The 17,371-nt window shown below is 32.8% G+C and overlaps 3 protein-coding genes across 3 annotated transcripts; 1 reads left to right on the plus strand and 2 right to left on the minus strand.

The window, feature by feature from the left end:
• Window positions 1–188: 188 nt before the first annotated feature.
• Window positions 189–10,324, minus strand: LOC145764204 (sushi, von Willebrand factor type A, EGF and pentraxin domain-containing protein 1-like). The gene is made up of 24 exons (XM_082575810.1): window positions 10,315–10,324; window positions 9,558–9,752; window positions 9,144–9,256; window positions 8,800–9,013; window positions 8,374–8,553; window positions 8,009–8,188; window positions 7,749–7,937; window positions 7,467–7,658; window positions 7,063–7,254; window positions 6,792–6,983; window positions 6,295–6,486; window positions 5,925–6,125; window positions 5,290–5,481; window positions 4,526–4,723; window positions 4,201–4,392; window positions 3,811–4,023; window positions 3,446–3,640; window positions 2,864–3,058; window positions 2,403–2,597; window positions 2,135–2,326; window positions 1,764–1,943; window positions 1,107–1,304; window positions 513–710; window positions 189–379 (listed from the first exon to the last, which is right to left on the minus strand). Exons 1-24 carry the CDS (start codon window positions 10,322–10,324, stop codon window positions 189–191), a joined length of 4,389 nt encoding a protein of 1,462 aa, XP_082431936.1.
• A 1,555-nt stretch (window positions 10,325–11,879) lies between these two features.
• LOC145751521 (NADH dehydrogenase [ubiquinone] flavoprotein 2, mitochondrial-like) lies at window positions 11,880–14,340 on the plus strand. Its single transcript, XM_082567699.1, has 6 exons — window positions 11,880–11,988; window positions 12,057–12,182; window positions 12,692–12,879; window positions 13,283–13,490; window positions 13,614–13,690; window positions 13,941–14,340. The coding sequence occupies exons 1-6, from the start codon at window positions 11,953–11,955 to the stop codon at window positions 14,032–14,034; spliced, it is 729 nt and encodes a 242-aa protein (XP_082423825.1). The 5' UTR covers window positions 11,880–11,952; the 3' UTR covers window positions 14,035–14,340.
• Window positions 14,341–14,408: 68 nt separating this feature from the next.
• On the minus strand, window positions 14,409–16,150 carry LOC145764205 (kallikrein-6-like). The gene is made up of 6 exons (XM_082575811.1): window positions 16,144–16,150; window positions 15,927–16,074; window positions 15,566–15,730; window positions 15,321–15,460; window positions 14,678–14,823; window positions 14,409–14,621 (listed from the first exon to the last, which is right to left on the minus strand). Exons 1-6 carry the CDS (start codon window positions 16,148–16,150, stop codon window positions 14,409–14,411), a joined length of 819 nt encoding a protein of 272 aa, XP_082431937.1.
• Between the last annotated feature and the right edge of the window lie 1,221 nt (window positions 16,151–17,371).

The following is a 17,371-nucleotide window of genomic DNA, read 5'->3' on the forward strand; positions in this document are numbered from 1 at the left end:
ATTTTGGTTTATTGTAAGTACAATTTAACGAAAATTTGGTACAATAAAGTGTAACTTTTTACCTTTACATTTAAATAAATAGTCTCGGATTTTAAGCAATAAAAAAGCGAATACAAACATTTTAACGAGGCAGATTTTTATATTACAGCATTAACGAATCATAAATAAAAAAGCAAACATATCTTGACTCAAGGTCGACTACATGTAGGTGGCGCTAGATCCCATGAGCCGTTCGCTAAACACGTGACCTGATCACTTACGCCCACTAGTGTGCTTCGATTGCACGAGAACCGACAGACTGTGCCGATAGAATCATCGCGAGTGGTGCATAATTTTGATCCAAATCGAGGGATGGGAAGCGGTGGAAAACAGCGATATCCTAAAAAAGAATCTTTGTTACTTTTTTGCAATTTAAAAGTCCTTAAATAAAGGTTATTAAATTTTAAATTAATAGTCTCGCACAATTGCTCTGTAATTTTGTATGCAATAGTCCACTAAAAAAATGCATTTACTTTGGCATGTTCCGATGGTTCGTGTCCAAACGCCCTTTCCCAAACAGATAGCTCTTCTGTCGCCCTGCGCGCGGTAACCGTCGTCACAAATTAGCACGCACTCCGATCCGTATCTGTTTCCTTCTAGCTCGTCCGAACCAATCGCACAGATGACAGCACCGCCGTCGATCTTTCCCTCAATATCAGGGCAATATATTGCTAAACAGTTGCACATTTATTACTCTACAATAACCACATTCAATTTTATCATATTGGGATATCGTTTTTGGTTTTATAAATCCGGCAGCGTGGTGTAGTGGTAAGAACACTTGCTACACCACACATGAGGTCGTGGGTTCAATCCCCACTGATCTTATGCTGTAGCGCCCTTGAGTAAGGCGCTGTAAACGGTATTAACTTCTGCTGAGCCACCAGTATAATTATCGGGCAATTATAATCTATAATATCCCAAACTGCCACAGGCAACTCGAGACTGGGTCGGAGTAACTGATGTTACTCTATGTTTAAGTCGCGCATTCGACTTTCCCACATCGAGGATAAAGATTTATACAAAAAAAATATATATAAGTTAAAATAAATTAGGATTTTATTTACGTTCACAAAACGGAGGTGGATTGTTAAATTCCCCAAAATTGTCTCCGTTTGTATCTGCCATGCAAGTTGTAGTCGCCGAACCCAACAGCTCAAACCCAAGATCGCAGAAATAAGAACAAATGCTCCCATATTTGTCTTCATCAGTGCAAAATACTAGTCCGTCAGTTGGGTTTTCAGGCAGTGGTTTGCACCGTTGTACTATTGATAAAAGGGTAAAAACATTTAAGATATAAACCCTTGCGATTAAGCATATTATATAGGATTTTTGTTTTTTGATATTTTATACATGCAAAAGTGTATTAAAATAGCTGTCATTGTGATAACCACGTAATTTTTTTTATATTTATTTATTCTCGATTTGGATAGTCAACTTTCTAAACGTAGGGTAACATCAATTACCCCTACCTAGTTTCAAGTTGCCTTCGGCAGTTCTAGATTATATATTTATAATTGCCCGCTAATTAGGCTACTGTTTAAGTGTTGGCTTGGCAGCAGTTAATGCGCTACAGCATAAGAGCAGTGGGGATTAAACCCAATACTTTATTTAGTAAAGCCAATGATTTGGGTATATTAATAAATTAGGCAAATAACCGATCATTTTCTAACAAAAAAAAAATAAAATTGTGGTGAACTTTACACATTTTGTTTTAGTTTTACTTTCACAAGTCGGCTCTTCTTCGCTCCAACGTCGATTAGCCAAACACGACCTAGTTTGGGTTCCAATTAGAAAATATCCCTCAGCACAAGAGTAATTACATTCACTTCCATAAAAATTCGAGTTGGTGCATTCGTATGTTCCGTTGACTGGGTTTTCGCTAGGTATTTCGCATTGGTTCACTTAAAGAGTAAAACATAAATTAACTAATTGCTGAAAATATATATATATACTTCGTCTTAAAAAAAAAAAATTTAACTTTTTTTGAAATTTTAACACTGTGTCCATAGTAGCCAAATTTAGAGTTTTGAATAAGCAATACAGTAAATATACATCCATACAATATTATATATATAGTTAGTTATATGCTTACTCTCGCAAAATACCGGATCCCCATTCCACCTTCCTGTGCTATCTGCCGTTGGTTCACCACAAGAAACCGTATCAAAGCCTATGACAGAGTGTCCTATATCACATTCGAATATACACCTGCTACCATATTTGTTTCCATCTGAACATGAAACTCCACCATTTGCTGGAGAATTTTGCGGCTCGCAGTTAATTTCTAAAAAGACAGCGATGTTAACGGACCTCATTGTATAACCTTGATTAGGTCAGTAGCCTAAACTAAATTCTCTTACGGCCACAAATCGGGGCCTCCTGGCTCCAGGTTCCGTTCCCGTTCCGGTCACCGCCTCCACATACTAGAATATCATTTCCTTTTAAAAAAAATCCGTTTTCGCACGAGAAATGACATTCAGAAGAAAATTCGTTTTCTAATGTACAGTCGACTACACCGTTTTCTGGGTTGGATAGTCCGGGATCGCAAGTTATTTCTGCAAAAAAGAAAAAAAAGGCTATTAAAAAGTATAATTAGGGATTTTGTGCTTCTGACTTAGCTCTAAAAAAAAAAAAAATTTTTATATAGCTATTTGTCATCTAAAATTACATTGCAGATTTAAAAACACCTATTTTATATGCAATATACTCCATCTTCAATTTATAAAAAACTATTCTTCCAAAGATATATTCTAGACAAAGGTATATCATACACACTATGCCTAATAATATAAAGAAAGCTGTTAAAACTTATTAACCCTACTTTGACAAACTGGAACTTCTGTCGACCATTCTCCTTGTCCATTTTCATCTAAATCCATACACACTGTCGAGTTGCTACCGTTTAAAAAATAACCCCGTTCACACTGGAAAACACACAAGCTACCAAACAAGTTAAAATCCGAACAAGCAACTACCCCGTTTGGTGGATCTCTTGATATATCATTGCAAAGTATTTCTAAAGAAGATAAAATAGTCGCTTTTGTGAATACTTTAATGGTAAAGAAAATTAAACTAATTCCAAAGTCGTTTGTAGTTGATGTATATAGCGCATAAGTATGGTTGACACTAAATCAAAAAAAGGCAAAAAAAACGTAGAAAGTACCATAAGTAGCGTGGTTAATGTATACAAGCTAATACTTTCTACGTCATCACACATATGCCTTTCCTTTTTTTAAAGTTTTATAACTTAAAAAGTAAGTCAAATTATTCAAAGTTAAAAACATTTTTGTGTTCAGTGACATCAACTTTATTAATTTTGAATTAAAAATTATCGCCAACATAGGACTTTAACTTTAATGTAATCATCATAGTCAAGTAATGGTTATTATCATTAAACACTTACGTTCGCAAGTTGGCAGAACTCCTATCCACTCTCCAACCGGACTGTTCGTCGTATTCCTACATATGACGTCACCGTTGTAAGTTTCATGATAACCTTCGTCACACTGAATTGTAACCGATGTCCCGATTCGAAACACGTCATCGGACATGACGTATGCTCCGCTTAAAATTGGTCCGAGACTCGGGCATTCAATCACTGTTTAAAAATGACATGACACTTGAATTAATTTTTAATTGATACAAGGTCTTAAGAGCAGTTGACGTCACTTTTTTACATGTTAATATCAATACATTAACTTTAATATTAACATCATTTTTCTACTTGGAAACTAAATATATTTTAAATGTGATTGCAAATTTACTTACATGTGCAAGATGGTTCAGGATTTGACCACTCCCCGACGCCGTCATTTAAATTGTCGACACACTGGATCACAGAAACACCGTCAAGAAAATACCCCGGATCACATATAAATGTCGCTCTTGTTCCCCAAATCTGCTGCCTTGCTCTGCTTACCGCGTTGCCTATACCGACAACATCTCCATTTAAGGGAGAAGATATTACAGGACAAACAATCTCTAAAAAAGAGGTATATTTAAAATCGAGTAATCAAGATTTTTAAATAGAGTAATTCTTATGTCAATTTAGAATAAAACACACAAAAAATTAGTAATTTTATTTTAATTTGTGAGTTAGAAAATATCACCAAAGCTAGATTAATCTTTACAGAAATTTAAGATTTCTTTTTTACTTACGCTCACAAAATGGTGGATTGTTACTCCATTCCCCGACCGCATCGTTATTTTCAATGTCAGTACATTGCAGTACACTAGAACCTCTCAGAAAAAATCCTTCATTGCAAATATAAGTGACTTCAGTACCGAAAGTAACATCTGCTGGAACATACAGTCCATTTTCGGGTTCTGGTAAAACAGGACATAGAACCCCTTCAAATAAGAAAATTTAAAAAATTAGATAAACTTGGATTTTTTTTAATAACGGGTAAACATTATAAAGTCACCACATTCAAAAAGTCAAAGTTCTTTATTATTTTGATATAGTAAATCCCTTTGTTCTTACTTTCACACATCGAGGAATTTCCGGACCAATCCCCGGCTCCATCGTCGTTTGAATCCCGGCAAACTCTCTGAGATTCTCCGACCAAAAAGTAACCTTCGTCGCACGTAAAAGTAGCGGTGGATCCCCATATTGTAGAAGTCGGAAATTCGACATTGCCGTTTTCAGGTGCTTGCACGTCACTTGATGAACAAGAAATTTCTAAAAAGAATTTGCCGTGTGATCGAAAAATAAATAAAGTTGTAGACGTTTAGAAATAAAAGAAAATTTATAGTTCAGGATTAATTTTTTTTTGTATATCTTTATCCTCGATGTGGGAAAGTCGAATGCGCGACTTAAACATAGCGTAACATCAGTTACTCCGACCCAGTCTCGAGTTGCCTGTGGCAGTTTGGGATATTAAAGACTATAATTGCCCAATAATTAAGCTGCTGATTAATTGCTGGCACAGCAGGAGTTCATACCGTTTATAGTTCCTTACTCAAGGGCGCTACAGCATGATGTCTGTGGGGATTGAACCCACAACCTCATGTGTAGTGTAGAAAGTGTTCTTACCACTACACCACGCTGCCGGTTTAAAATTTAATCAAGGATTTAAAATTAATCAAGAAATTAAATCAATAACGTTACGCAATCAACGCAATTTTAATTTTAACATTTAACGTTCAAAAAATGCAACAGATTTACTAGAAAACTGCTTTTTTGTAAACTCATTCAATATTCCAAAGCATAGTAAATACTCATATGAACTACAATCTGTAACTTACGTTCACAAACTGGCAGAATGGAATTCCAGTCTCCTCGTCCGTCTGTGTTTAAGTCGATACAAGTCAACGAAGAATTTCCAATCAAATAAAATCCATCATGGCATTCAACTTCCAACGTTTCTCCAAACTCTAACGAAGATATTGAAGCAAAGAAACCGTTCCTGGGTGCCACCAACTCCGGGCACAAGATTTCTACAAAACAAAACCCTTTAAAAATCAAGACTAAAAAGAATTTATTAAACTCCAACTAGAGACAGTCATTTTGCTAAAAATTTATATAAAATGTAATTAAAATTTAATGCGTTGTTTGATTGTTGCAACCGACAGCGTTGTGTATTGGTCAGAACACTTGGTTGCATTGCATGAGGTCTTTAGTTCGATTCCCACTGCTGTTATGCCGTAGCAACCTTGAGTAAGGCGCTATTTAAGTGGTATGAACTCCTGCTAAGCCAGCACTTATTCAGCAGCTTAATGAAAAATGAAAGGGCAGTTATAATCTATAATATCCTAAGCTGTCATAGGAAACTCGAGACTGGGTCGAGGTAACTGATGTTGCTTCTTGTAGGTCGTGAAGTCGACCTTTCCATATTAAGAATAAACAAATATAAAATAAATATATATATATATATACTTACGTCTACACACTGGTATATCTTGTAGCCAATCACCGTCGTTGTCATTATTATTGTCACCACACGTAATGACGTCACTTCCTATCAAAAAATATCCGACGTCACAGGCAAACTCGTACGTGGAACCGTAAAACGCCGTGTTTTCTGGAAAGAAGAGGATCTGACCGTTGCGAGGCGTGGGCAGAATTTCTCTGCAAACTATTCCTAAAGAAAAAAATGAATTCTACTGTTAAAATTTCAGGTTACTTTGAGGACGGAAAAAGTAGTATTATTGAGCTATTTCAAGCACAAGGAATATGTTAATACAACTAATATAAATTGGTTGTCCGAATTCCTGTCACTTTAAAATTAATATCCCTTAACAAAGTCTTACGTTCACAGAACGGAGTTGAGTCATCCCAATCTCCTACCTCGTCGTTGTTATAATCTTCGCAAGTTAAATTTGCTGACCCGATGACGTAATAACCCTCGTCACATAGAAATCTTACAACAGAACCATATCTGGTTTGCAAAGGTGCTGCTGACCTCCCGTTTACCGGTATCGTTAACGCAGGGCAACGAATTACTAAAAGCACAAAAAGTGTGTATAGTCAAATAGTGTGATATACAAGTCATGGCCTCGGACTACGAGCCGAAAGATTTCGGGTTTGAGCCGCACAAATGCCGCACTATTCGCCCTTGAAATCAACGTTTATGGGTAGCTCAAACACGTCCAAATATTACACTCTTACCCGATAAAAAAATACCAAAAACTTATTTTGTTAAAGACAAATGAAAAAGTGTTTACATTGGTGATTTTAAAATCTTTAAATATAAATGCCTTACAAGGTTGCAGTTATCTTTAAAAAAATATGCAACAAGTTTTCTTACAGTTACAAATCGGTTCGTTGTTATTCCAATCACCAGTACCATCATTATTATTATCACCACATTGCAAACTACTTTCTCCTTCTAGAAAATACCCCTCAGAACATGTAAAATTGACCCTGGTACCCCAGGATGGTAAAGAATTTGCAGATACTTGTCCGTTTATGGGATTAGAAATTGTATTGCAAACGATTTCTGTCAAAATATTTATTGTTTAATATAGAAAAACTGTGTTTGTATAAAAATGATACTAGACAATCCAAATTATTTAAACCTTCGCAAACTGGCAATGCTTTGTCCCATATTCCATTCGCATCTCTATCATCATCCAAACACCTCAGGGTACTTTCCCCAACTAAAAAGTACCCTGGGTCGCATGTCACTGATATTTGGTCGTCAACCAAAAATGGAGAAGTGCCGTCTAAGATTCCGAACTGAGGAGGGGACAGCTCGACGCATGTGATTGCTGTAAAATAACTATAATACTTGCTCACTTGAATTTTAATATTAGTTTGGGAATAAAAACTATTTGTTATAAATACATGTTTGAATAACTAGCACTTTTTTACCCACTTTAAACTACATTTGCCATTAATTTTTTATTTTGAAACATATGACTTATAAAGATGTAACCTTGAATTTTTGGTTATCTTATACTTATTTTAAGTTTTTACCTACCTTTGCAACTTGGTGTACTTATACTCCATTCCCCAACTCCGTCGTTGTTGGTATCTACACACTCTCCAGTACTGTTACCATCCATGTAATATCTTGCATTGCAGTTATATGTGATTTCTGAGCCGTAAAACTTGTCATCTGTAACCACGTCGCCATTCTCTGGTGGTTGAATTTCCGCAAGACATTGGATCCCTAAAATAAATTTGGAAAAAATACAACTTTTTCTATGGCCCCTTTAATGCAATACATTGTCAATTCGGTTTACTATATGTAGACTTTTACTTTCACAAATGGGCCTTCCGTTCCATTCTCCTCTTCTGTCGTTGTTAAGATCCAAGCATGTGATAACGTCACTTCCTCGAAATGTATAGCCTTGATTGCAAGCATATTGTCGGGTGCTACCGATTTGATTTTCTCTAGAACTAATTTGTCGACCATTTCGTACTGTACGAGGTTCTGGACAAGTGATCACTGAAAAGTAATAAACATTAGTCCAAAACGAGAACTAAACTTGAACTGAACTACCTAAAGGCAATACTTACATCGACACGTTGGTGCATCTGAGCTCCATCTTCCTGTACTTAAACAGGACACCTGAGATGCTCCGTTTAACGTGTAATTTTGATTACAAGTATAAGTACAACGTGAACCGAACGAGTTTTGGTCGCTGCACCTCACATTTCCGTTCACAAGATCAGTTTTCCTATCAGGACAAACTACATCTGAAGACAACATAAAATATGTATTTTTATTAACTAAAAAATAAATTAAAGGGGCCACCTGTTGACTAGTAAATATAAGTCGGGAATTATGGCAAGGGCCCACTTACTATTCGTTAAATATGCCACTAACGTGAAATACGCGTTAACGAAAAATACGCGAAAGTCTTCGACTAGATTCGACGTACTTTCGCAAGTTGGGCTGCTGCCCGACCATTGTTGAGTCTGTCCAATACACTGTCTCCTATTTCCACCAATAAGTCGGTAGCCTAAAGCGCACTGAAATGTACATATTGAGCCAGAATTTTGACCGTTGTTGCACTTTAGAAAAGCATTGCTCGGCACAGATAGAGCCTTACAAGACGTATCTGTTTAAAATCAAATGCAACATGGTTTTTAAAAAAATACATTTATTTATTACAAAACAATGTTTATTGATCAACATGATTTATTTAGCAAAGTAGATAAATTTAAATATTATTGTTTTTTGATAAATTTAGAGATAAAAACAGAAAGCTTAACCTTTTTATAATTGCTTTGGAGCCTATTAAATTTCGGTTGAACGCATGCCTTAAAAATTAATTAATATTTCAACAAGGCTAAGTATTACCTACCTCCTATACATGGCAGTTCAGCCTCATTACACATCTCTCCTTTACAACAACACCTGCAAACACTGTTCGTTGTAAACGTAGAAGAACACTGGGCAACCATCCAAGCAGCTTTGGTGTTCTGTTGGTAATCGTTTTCGCAGGCAACTTGTTGCTTACATCGCTTTGATATAAGTGTCCGCCCACCGCTGGTTCGAACTTCATTTTGACAAGTGTTCTGTAATAGAATATAACAAATTGTTGAGATATGACAAACCAAACTAAAACCTAGCGTTTTGACAAAAAATCAAAATAAAATGGAGAATTTTAGGCCGTTTTAGATATTTGAGTAGGAAAAATTTGTTGACCTCGTATTCTGAACAAGTTCGAGATATTTTTGAGTTGCATTCCTCATTTGAAGCCGCGTTGTAGCACACATGACACCTTTGCCTCTTTCTTCTTTTAACTCGACTTCTTGGAGCTAGCAAAACATTTGAAATATCGACATATTGGTTTAAACTTTAATTGAACTAAGGCTACGCGCTTGTTAAATTGGCGTTTGCCTTTTTTTAACTGTTTCGTGCGTCAGCATTTGGCGCCATTTAAGAAGGTTCTCATAGAAATTATATATCAAACAAATGGAAAAACATATTGTGAAAACTTGTAACAAAATTAATATTTAAGTTACTCAAAAAATCAAAAAATAAACATAATAAAAGTAAATTGAAAATTTTGCAGGGGCTTGACAAAATTTCTGCCTATAACTTATTGAACATACTTACTTATATATGTTTTGCATAGATATTGTAGTCGTTCATTACAGTCTTCAGCCGACCACCGGTTGCCGTCTGACATTGACACGGTGACACATTTCTTCGTTTTCGAATATGGCGGATTCCCGTTTTTCCACTGAAAAAAATCTGACTCGGTTTCATCTTGGTTTAGAAATAGGTCATGGTTTGGGTCCCGATATAAACCTATATATTAATGCAAGGATTAAATGTGGTGGCTTATATACGTGACTGTTGTTCTACAATTTTAGTGTCATTCCGCGAAAAGTGATACCTCACAAAGGAAAATAAGTTTTAAATTTATTATTTATCATTAACTTGTATAACATGGACATTATACAAAATCTGCTAATTTAATATTTTGGTAAGCTAATCAAGGTTTTTTTACTTTTCTTAGTAATTTACATGGCATTTATTTGTGATTCCGCAATCTCAATTTTGCTCTAAGTTTAACATTCTGCTGGTTTGACGCAATAACCGAAATAAAACTAACGAAAGTTTGTCGCAATCATGTCCGGTTAGATTCAGATTGATATTTATCAAAGTTCGTTGCGTGTTAATATAAGTTTATTTGCATTTATTGGAACTTTACTGCATGCAAAATGTTTTTACGTGTTAAATAAACTAAATGCCTTATAAAACAAAGCATTTTAAAATTTGTTATTTTTTGATATTTAAAACAAAAATCCAAAGTTCAAATATTATTTAATTTTTATCCTCAAAAAGGAGCGCACTTTATTCGACTTACCCAAATACATTTTTCTTGCCCGCTTAATAAGCATCAAAATTCGAATGAATTTCATCTCGGCGGAAGAGTGGACGGAGGAAAGGTATCCTCCGTCTCTCGAGCACGAGTCCTCCGCTTCCTTCCAGGAAGATTTAACGGAGGATACTTTAAAACAATATTTTCCTCCCCAGACAAAATATCCGGGTTTGCAAGGTTGTCTTCCTGAAATATTTATAAGTTGTAACGTTTTTTATTTATAAGTTGTAAAAAATGTTTATAAGTTGTAACTTTTTTTTTTTATATAAGTTGTAACTTTTTTTTAATTTTGACATAATTTTATTATTCAAATGTCTATAAAGGTTTTTTATTATTTAAACATTGATGTTTTTTATTTTTGGTTGTTATTAAAACATAGAATTATGTAGTTATACCTTTTTTAAATAATTAATAAAAATCAATAATATTAAAGTGTTACTTATTATTATTTTTAATTATACATAATTATAATTATACTTAAAAAATATATACATAACTTACCTTGCGATAAATGTAAACATAAACATAAATAAAGACAGAATAATATTAAAATTTTCTTCATTTTTTAAAATTGAACTACAATACACTTTTTATACAGTTACCTTACTTTCTAAAGGTAAAATAATTGAACTACGTGTTTTTAAATATTTATAGGCTACTTGATACGAAGCGATTTATAAAGCCTATCATCATGATTTATTTAAAAGTTGTAGAAAGCTCAATACATAACTTGAAAAGGCACTGACTGATTACCATACATAATTATTAAATATTTATCCATCTAATAAGGAATTATAAAACTTGAATATTTTATTCTAAAAACAAGACCTAGCCAAGCACATTTTTTTAAAACGACAATAAACAAAATAAAAACAATAAAAATATTTGATTTACATTATCTTATTTTAAATGTCGATTTTGTGACTATGTTACCTTTCTAAAAGAGTCTAAAACTTTAAAAACTTAGACTTAAAAAATTGACAAGGAATTGTCAACTAAAAAAGGCTATTATCTAAACAATGTCACGTTAAATAAGACTTAATGATAAACAAAAATTTCCGTTACTTTTATATGTTAGTTTTAACTAAACACTAATTTATAATATTTACATCTAACTTTCACTTCTCGAAAAGTTTTTGTCATTGATGTATTGGACGATTGCGAACGAACTTATGTCATGCGTCGGTTTAAAATCTGGCACGATTTTTTAAACATTTTGACGCGTAATTCTAACATGCGTCTTCATCATTAATCACGACAGTTTATAAACTTTAGTAAGGATTCACGGGTATTCTAGGAAACTAGGTTAATAATAAAAAAGTTTTTTTTAGGGCTAAGATGTCTGGCAATAAAACGGCATAACAAATTGGAATGTCTCTATTATTTAAAAAAAATAAACTGTAACTACTTTTGTCTTAAAAAATAGTTGTATATACCGTTTTATATAAATTTATTTTATAAATTTAGCAAAAACTATAGTGGTGCAATTGTATTGATTACAATACATCCATCAAAAAATATTCAAACGCATAAAGTTACAATTTTGCCTCGTTCACGCTTAGGTAATCATCCTCACTCGATTTATGGTTGTGTTGATTTTTTCCAAGTTATTTTTATAAAAAAATGTTATCCCATGCAAGAAAAGCTTTGTCGTACGCCGTGAGTTAAATATATTCTATATTAAAATATTGAAGAACACTTATTAACTTTTTGTTCTGTTTTTTAAGGTTGGAAGAAATATCAAATTTTTTCATCAAACTTCTGCAGTGAAAAGTGGAGCCTTGTGTAACCATGTAGATACCCCTGAAAACAACCCTACTACCCCATTCGATTTTACTGAAGAAAATTACAAAGTAAAAAAGTGGATTATTTTTAACCAAACAATTTTTTATTCTCCATTTCAGAAACTTTGTCTAATTAACAGTTTTTTTTGTATATAACTTTATATCCTTGATGTGGAAAGGTTAAATGTGCGACCAAAACATAAAGTAACAACTGTTACTCCAACCCAGTCTTGAGTTGCCTGTAGCAGTTTGGGATATTGTAGATTTTAATTAATATTACTGCTGATTATGACCTAGCATGAGTCCATACTGTTAGACTGTTTATAGAGCCTAACTTAGGGCTGCTACAGCATTAGAACAGTGGGGATCGAGCTTAGAACCTCATGTACTAAAGCCAAGTGTTCTTACCACTAAACTATGCTGTTGATAAGTCTGCTAGTTTATATAAGAAATAATCATTTATTTTACAACTTAACCTAATAGCATAGCAACCTTTATAGTTTATTTTTGATAAAATCATAAAAAAACAGCATTGTTTATAAAATGACTAGGCCTATTTATTTTTTGATATTTAAAAGAGGATAGAAGCAATTAAAGCCAACTATCCTGAAGGACACAAGGTGGCGTCAGTGATGCCAGTTTTAGATCTTGCACAGCGACAACATGGTTGGTTACCCATTTCAGCGATGAACAAAGTTGCTGATATCTTAGATATTCCTCCAATGAGAGTATATGAAGTAGCAACATTCTATACAATGTATAAAAGGTAAATAAGTCTTTGAAATATGTTATTTATTTGGATTTGTTTGTCTTTGATTTGGAAAAGCTGTCTTAATAGCTATAGATTAACGAGTTTTTTGTTACTTTGAATTAGCCTTTATTAGTTTTTTACCTTTAATAGGGCCTGCTTTGTTTAAAGTGCTTAACTAGAGTACAAAATAAATTAATTTACTTACGACAAAGGAAAGATATTTTAATAATGTAAACCAATTTTTTTATTGTATTATTATGTTAGCCTATAATTTAATTGTATGTGCAATAATAGGTCTGCCAAAATCTTGTCAACTATAGCCTAGCTTATATGGATTAAATATTTAATTCCTTTACATTTAAATTTTCTCTGGTTCAGCAATGTTAAATAAATACAAATAAATAATTATACAATATAGAAATCCTGTTGGAAAATATCACTTGCAACTTTGTACCACAACCCCTTGTATGCTATGTGACTCTGACTCAATACTAGAAGTTATTCAATCAAAACTAGGAATTAAAGTTGGGGAAACAACCAAGGATGGTTTGTTTACGTTAAATGAGGTTGAATGTTTGGGAGCTTGTGTTAATGCTCCAATGATTCAAATAAACGATGATTATTATGTGAGTAGTGGTTCTATTTGGATTTTTGTTTTTTTTTATGGACAATAATTCTCATAACCAAAAATTACAAAAAATTAGTAAATTTTTTTTTAAATCAAAAATTTTTTTTTTGTTTTAATACAGGAAGATTTAAAAGCAAGTGACATGGAACAAATTATTGATGATCTTAAAGCAGGAAAAACCCCCAAAGCAGGACCAAGGCAAATAACCCATTTTGTAGTTATTTTTAATTTATTTATATTACCATCCCTCTTAGTAAAAAAAAAGGATTTTAAAATTTTGTTTTTTTATGTTGTTTTACAGCGTAATCATAGAATAAGTTCCTTAACCTTGGCTCAGTTAATATTTTAATAAATAAAGCCTTGCCCTTAAGAGATTTGTAAACCTATAACTTGTATAACTAACTCACTATTATCTTATCGTATTTTTTATTAATTTTGTTATTTGCAGAAGTGAGCGATTTGCCTGTGAACCTTTGGGTGGTTTAACTTCATTAACTACTCCCCCAACTGGACCAGGCTTTGGAGTAAGGGACGACCTTTGAACATTTTTATTATTTATTTCCCATTGAATTTCTTACAAATTTATCAATAAAACTACTAGTTGAAAAGTTTTGATTTTTAAATAAAAACTATTTATTTAAATAAAAAGTATTAAAATTTGTGACTTAAATTAGGCAGTTTATTTAATGTTTCTAAAAATATTGTTACTTCTATTTTGTATTTCGGTCATAAATTTCCTTTAAGCAATTTAAATGACTTTTGTTTTAAAGTTAAACGAGCTTATCCTTACTTTTCTAAAACTTGTTTTAAAACCACTATATTTTTGGTTGCAGTTTATTTGAAAAAAAACAATAAATAAATCAGTTATCGAGTTAGGGTCAATATAAAAAAGATCCTTTGTTTCTCATCCCAATTATCACCGTTTTAAACCGGACACTCGTATCTGTTTCAACACCCAACACCAGGGCGAATTTTCCTTGCTGGATATACCCATGTTAGTAAGAACAGAGACAGTGTCTTTAGAGCACTTGTTGTTGCCAGGTCGAAATGAAAATATCCCTCTTACCATATATGCTGAATAACGGTCATTCGGATTAACTGGACATACTACTGGGCTGCCACTGTCCATCTAAATACGTAAGAAAGTAAGGTTTTTGTTTTGTAAATATAATAAAATTAACGTACATCACATGAAACTCCGTTTGGTAATCCTGAAGCACGTGTACAAATTAAATTTGTATCATCTTCTGGATAGTCGTTGTACAATGATTTACATCTACTTGGACTAAATAAATCAACCTTCACCTTCCGAAGAATTTCGCTTTTACGACCTGTTAAATTTAAAATTAGATACCTTCATTTTTTTTGTATATATCTTTATCCTCGATGTGGGAAAGTCGAATGCGCGACTTAAACATAGAGTAACATCAGTTACCCCGACCCAGTCTCGAGTTGCCTGTGGCAGTTTGGGATAATATAGATTATAATTGCACGGTAATTATACTGCTGATTAAGTGCTGGCTCAGCGGGAGTTCATACCGTTTAAATTGCCTTACTCAAGGGTGCTACAGCACAAAATCAGTGGGGATTAAACCCATGACCTCATGAGTGGTGTAGCAAGTGTTCTTACGACACATCACGCTGCCGGTTATAACACCCAATACAATCTCTGCACGTAAGATTAGGCAATACATTTGTTTAGAAATATTAAATGTACTAAAATCTATGTATTTTTTAATTAATGTTCATTTTTGTCATATATTTATATGACAAACATAATCGATTTCAAGAATGACCCACATTCTTAGCTTGTACAAAACAAAGTTACCTGATTCAGTAAACCCATGACCTAACCCAAAACAGCCTTTTGAATTAAAACCATAGTTGTGGTTAGGAAAGGTAGGCTGGTCAATACATAAGAAACTTGATTCTGTTGGTCTACTTAGCCTTAACAAGGCAACGTCATTTCTATAACCGTAAATGTTATATTAATACATAAAAATTGATTAGGAAAAACTAAGATCCTTTAACAAATGTTTTTTTTTAATAAACTAGTATCTGTATTATATTTACGTTTGTTGATGGGTAGTAAGATCAATTTTATATTGGTCGTGACACATTAACTTAGCAACTTTCAATTGTGATAAGTTGTCCAATGTTCGACCTATAGTTACACCGTAGCGACCCAACATCACATTCTCACTTGAACGAGACCCACTATTAAAAGAGAATTCATTTCTGTAAAACATAATGGGGTAAGTTTTTTTTTCTTGACATTATCAAAACTGAAAAATATTTAAGTTTCTTAAAAGCAAAAGTGTTTTCAAAAGCAAAACATTTAGTTGCCTATTTTAGCCACAAAAATCCCTTAATTTAAACTGTAAAATGTTTGCATAATATACGAATACCAGAAATATACAATTTAGATGCTAACCTAATTGCTTGACTTTCACATTCAGTATAGCAATGCGCTGCAGTAAGAATAAGATCGGGAGAAACTAAAACTCCTCCACAAATAAGTTCGTTAAATTCGTATATTGCCGCATGCCAAGGAAATTCTCCATTATCAGCCTCAGCACCACCTTAATAAAAAGGCGATTTTAAAGGATCATAAGTAGTTTACGGTCCCGGAACGGCCTTTTTCAATTTACTGTCCATCTTAATAGTTATATTTTTTTAAATAATGCATGTTATGTTTTGAATTCTTTAGTTTTTGCTACTCTTTGCCTTTAAGTGTTTAAATTTTATCGGGGATCGTAAACTACAAATGATTTTTTTTACCAATTGTTTATATAATAAGTTCTATTGTTAAGCGCTTCTAATATTTATTTTATTCGTTTTAGTATTTTATATTAACATTTTTACCAATTATTCTTTTTGAGTAACCCATATTTTGTCTTCGGCCACATTGCAAAAGCCTTTGATTAATAATTACTGGCTCTGTTCAAATAAAATAAAATCACTTTTGGAATTTACACAAATGCTTTGTTTATTGTTTAATTATAACTTAATTTATTTAAGTTTTTTTTTTATTTAAAAAAGAATAATGTATTTCTATATATATGAAATAAAAAAATGACTTACGGTCTAGAAAACAAGATGTGCTTAGGTCGTTTCTTTTTTAAAACATGAAGATTTTATATTAAATTCAATATTTGGGTTTTAATATTTATATTTTGTAATAAACTTAATTAAATGTTGGCAATCCTAGTTTAACAAATTTTGATTTTGAAATTTCGTGTACTTACTGGTTTTTCGAGTTTTGTTCTATATCGGGATAGTAGTCTAAAAATAAGAATACAATATGTTAATAAATCTTGCAGGTAAAGTTTTTAAATTAAAAAATAGATTTAGCACAACTGATTTACACTAGTACCTTGATGCATTTGTATCATGGCGAATCTTTTCCTTCGAAAAAAAAACGATACAACAAAGTTACTATAGTGTAATAATAAATAAGTTTTTTGAAAAATGAATTATTTTACGTACCATAAAGGTTCCATTCCCAGGCAACATTTGGCCAGAAGTAATACAAAAACGAATTTCATATTTTAGTAAATATTTTTATACTTGTTCAGTTAATAATTTCGATACAATTTAGTGTAATGACTATATGCTTTATAAACGCCATTTTTATAGCGCCGAAAAGGTAATGTAAGGGACAGCGCGACATTTTAATTTCTATTATAAACCGCAAACACTTAGTTTCTTGTTTGTTATAAATTTGAACTGATTGGTTTTTTACGTAATGTTCTGTGGGTGAAAAAATTAAAATAAATTGTTTTTTCTTTAGAATTTTGGTATTAAATTTCAAGTATTTATCAGGTTGAGTCGTATTTAAAAAAAGCTCTTGCGGCTATCGTGTAAATGCCGTTATAC

This window comes from Corella eumyota, chromosome 1 (assembly GCF_963082875.1).
Source record: "Corella eumyota chromosome 1, kaCorEumy4.1, whole genome shotgun sequence".
Classification (NCBI taxonomy): domain Eukaryota; kingdom Metazoa; phylum Chordata; class Ascidiacea; order Phlebobranchia; family Corellidae; genus Corella; species Corella eumyota.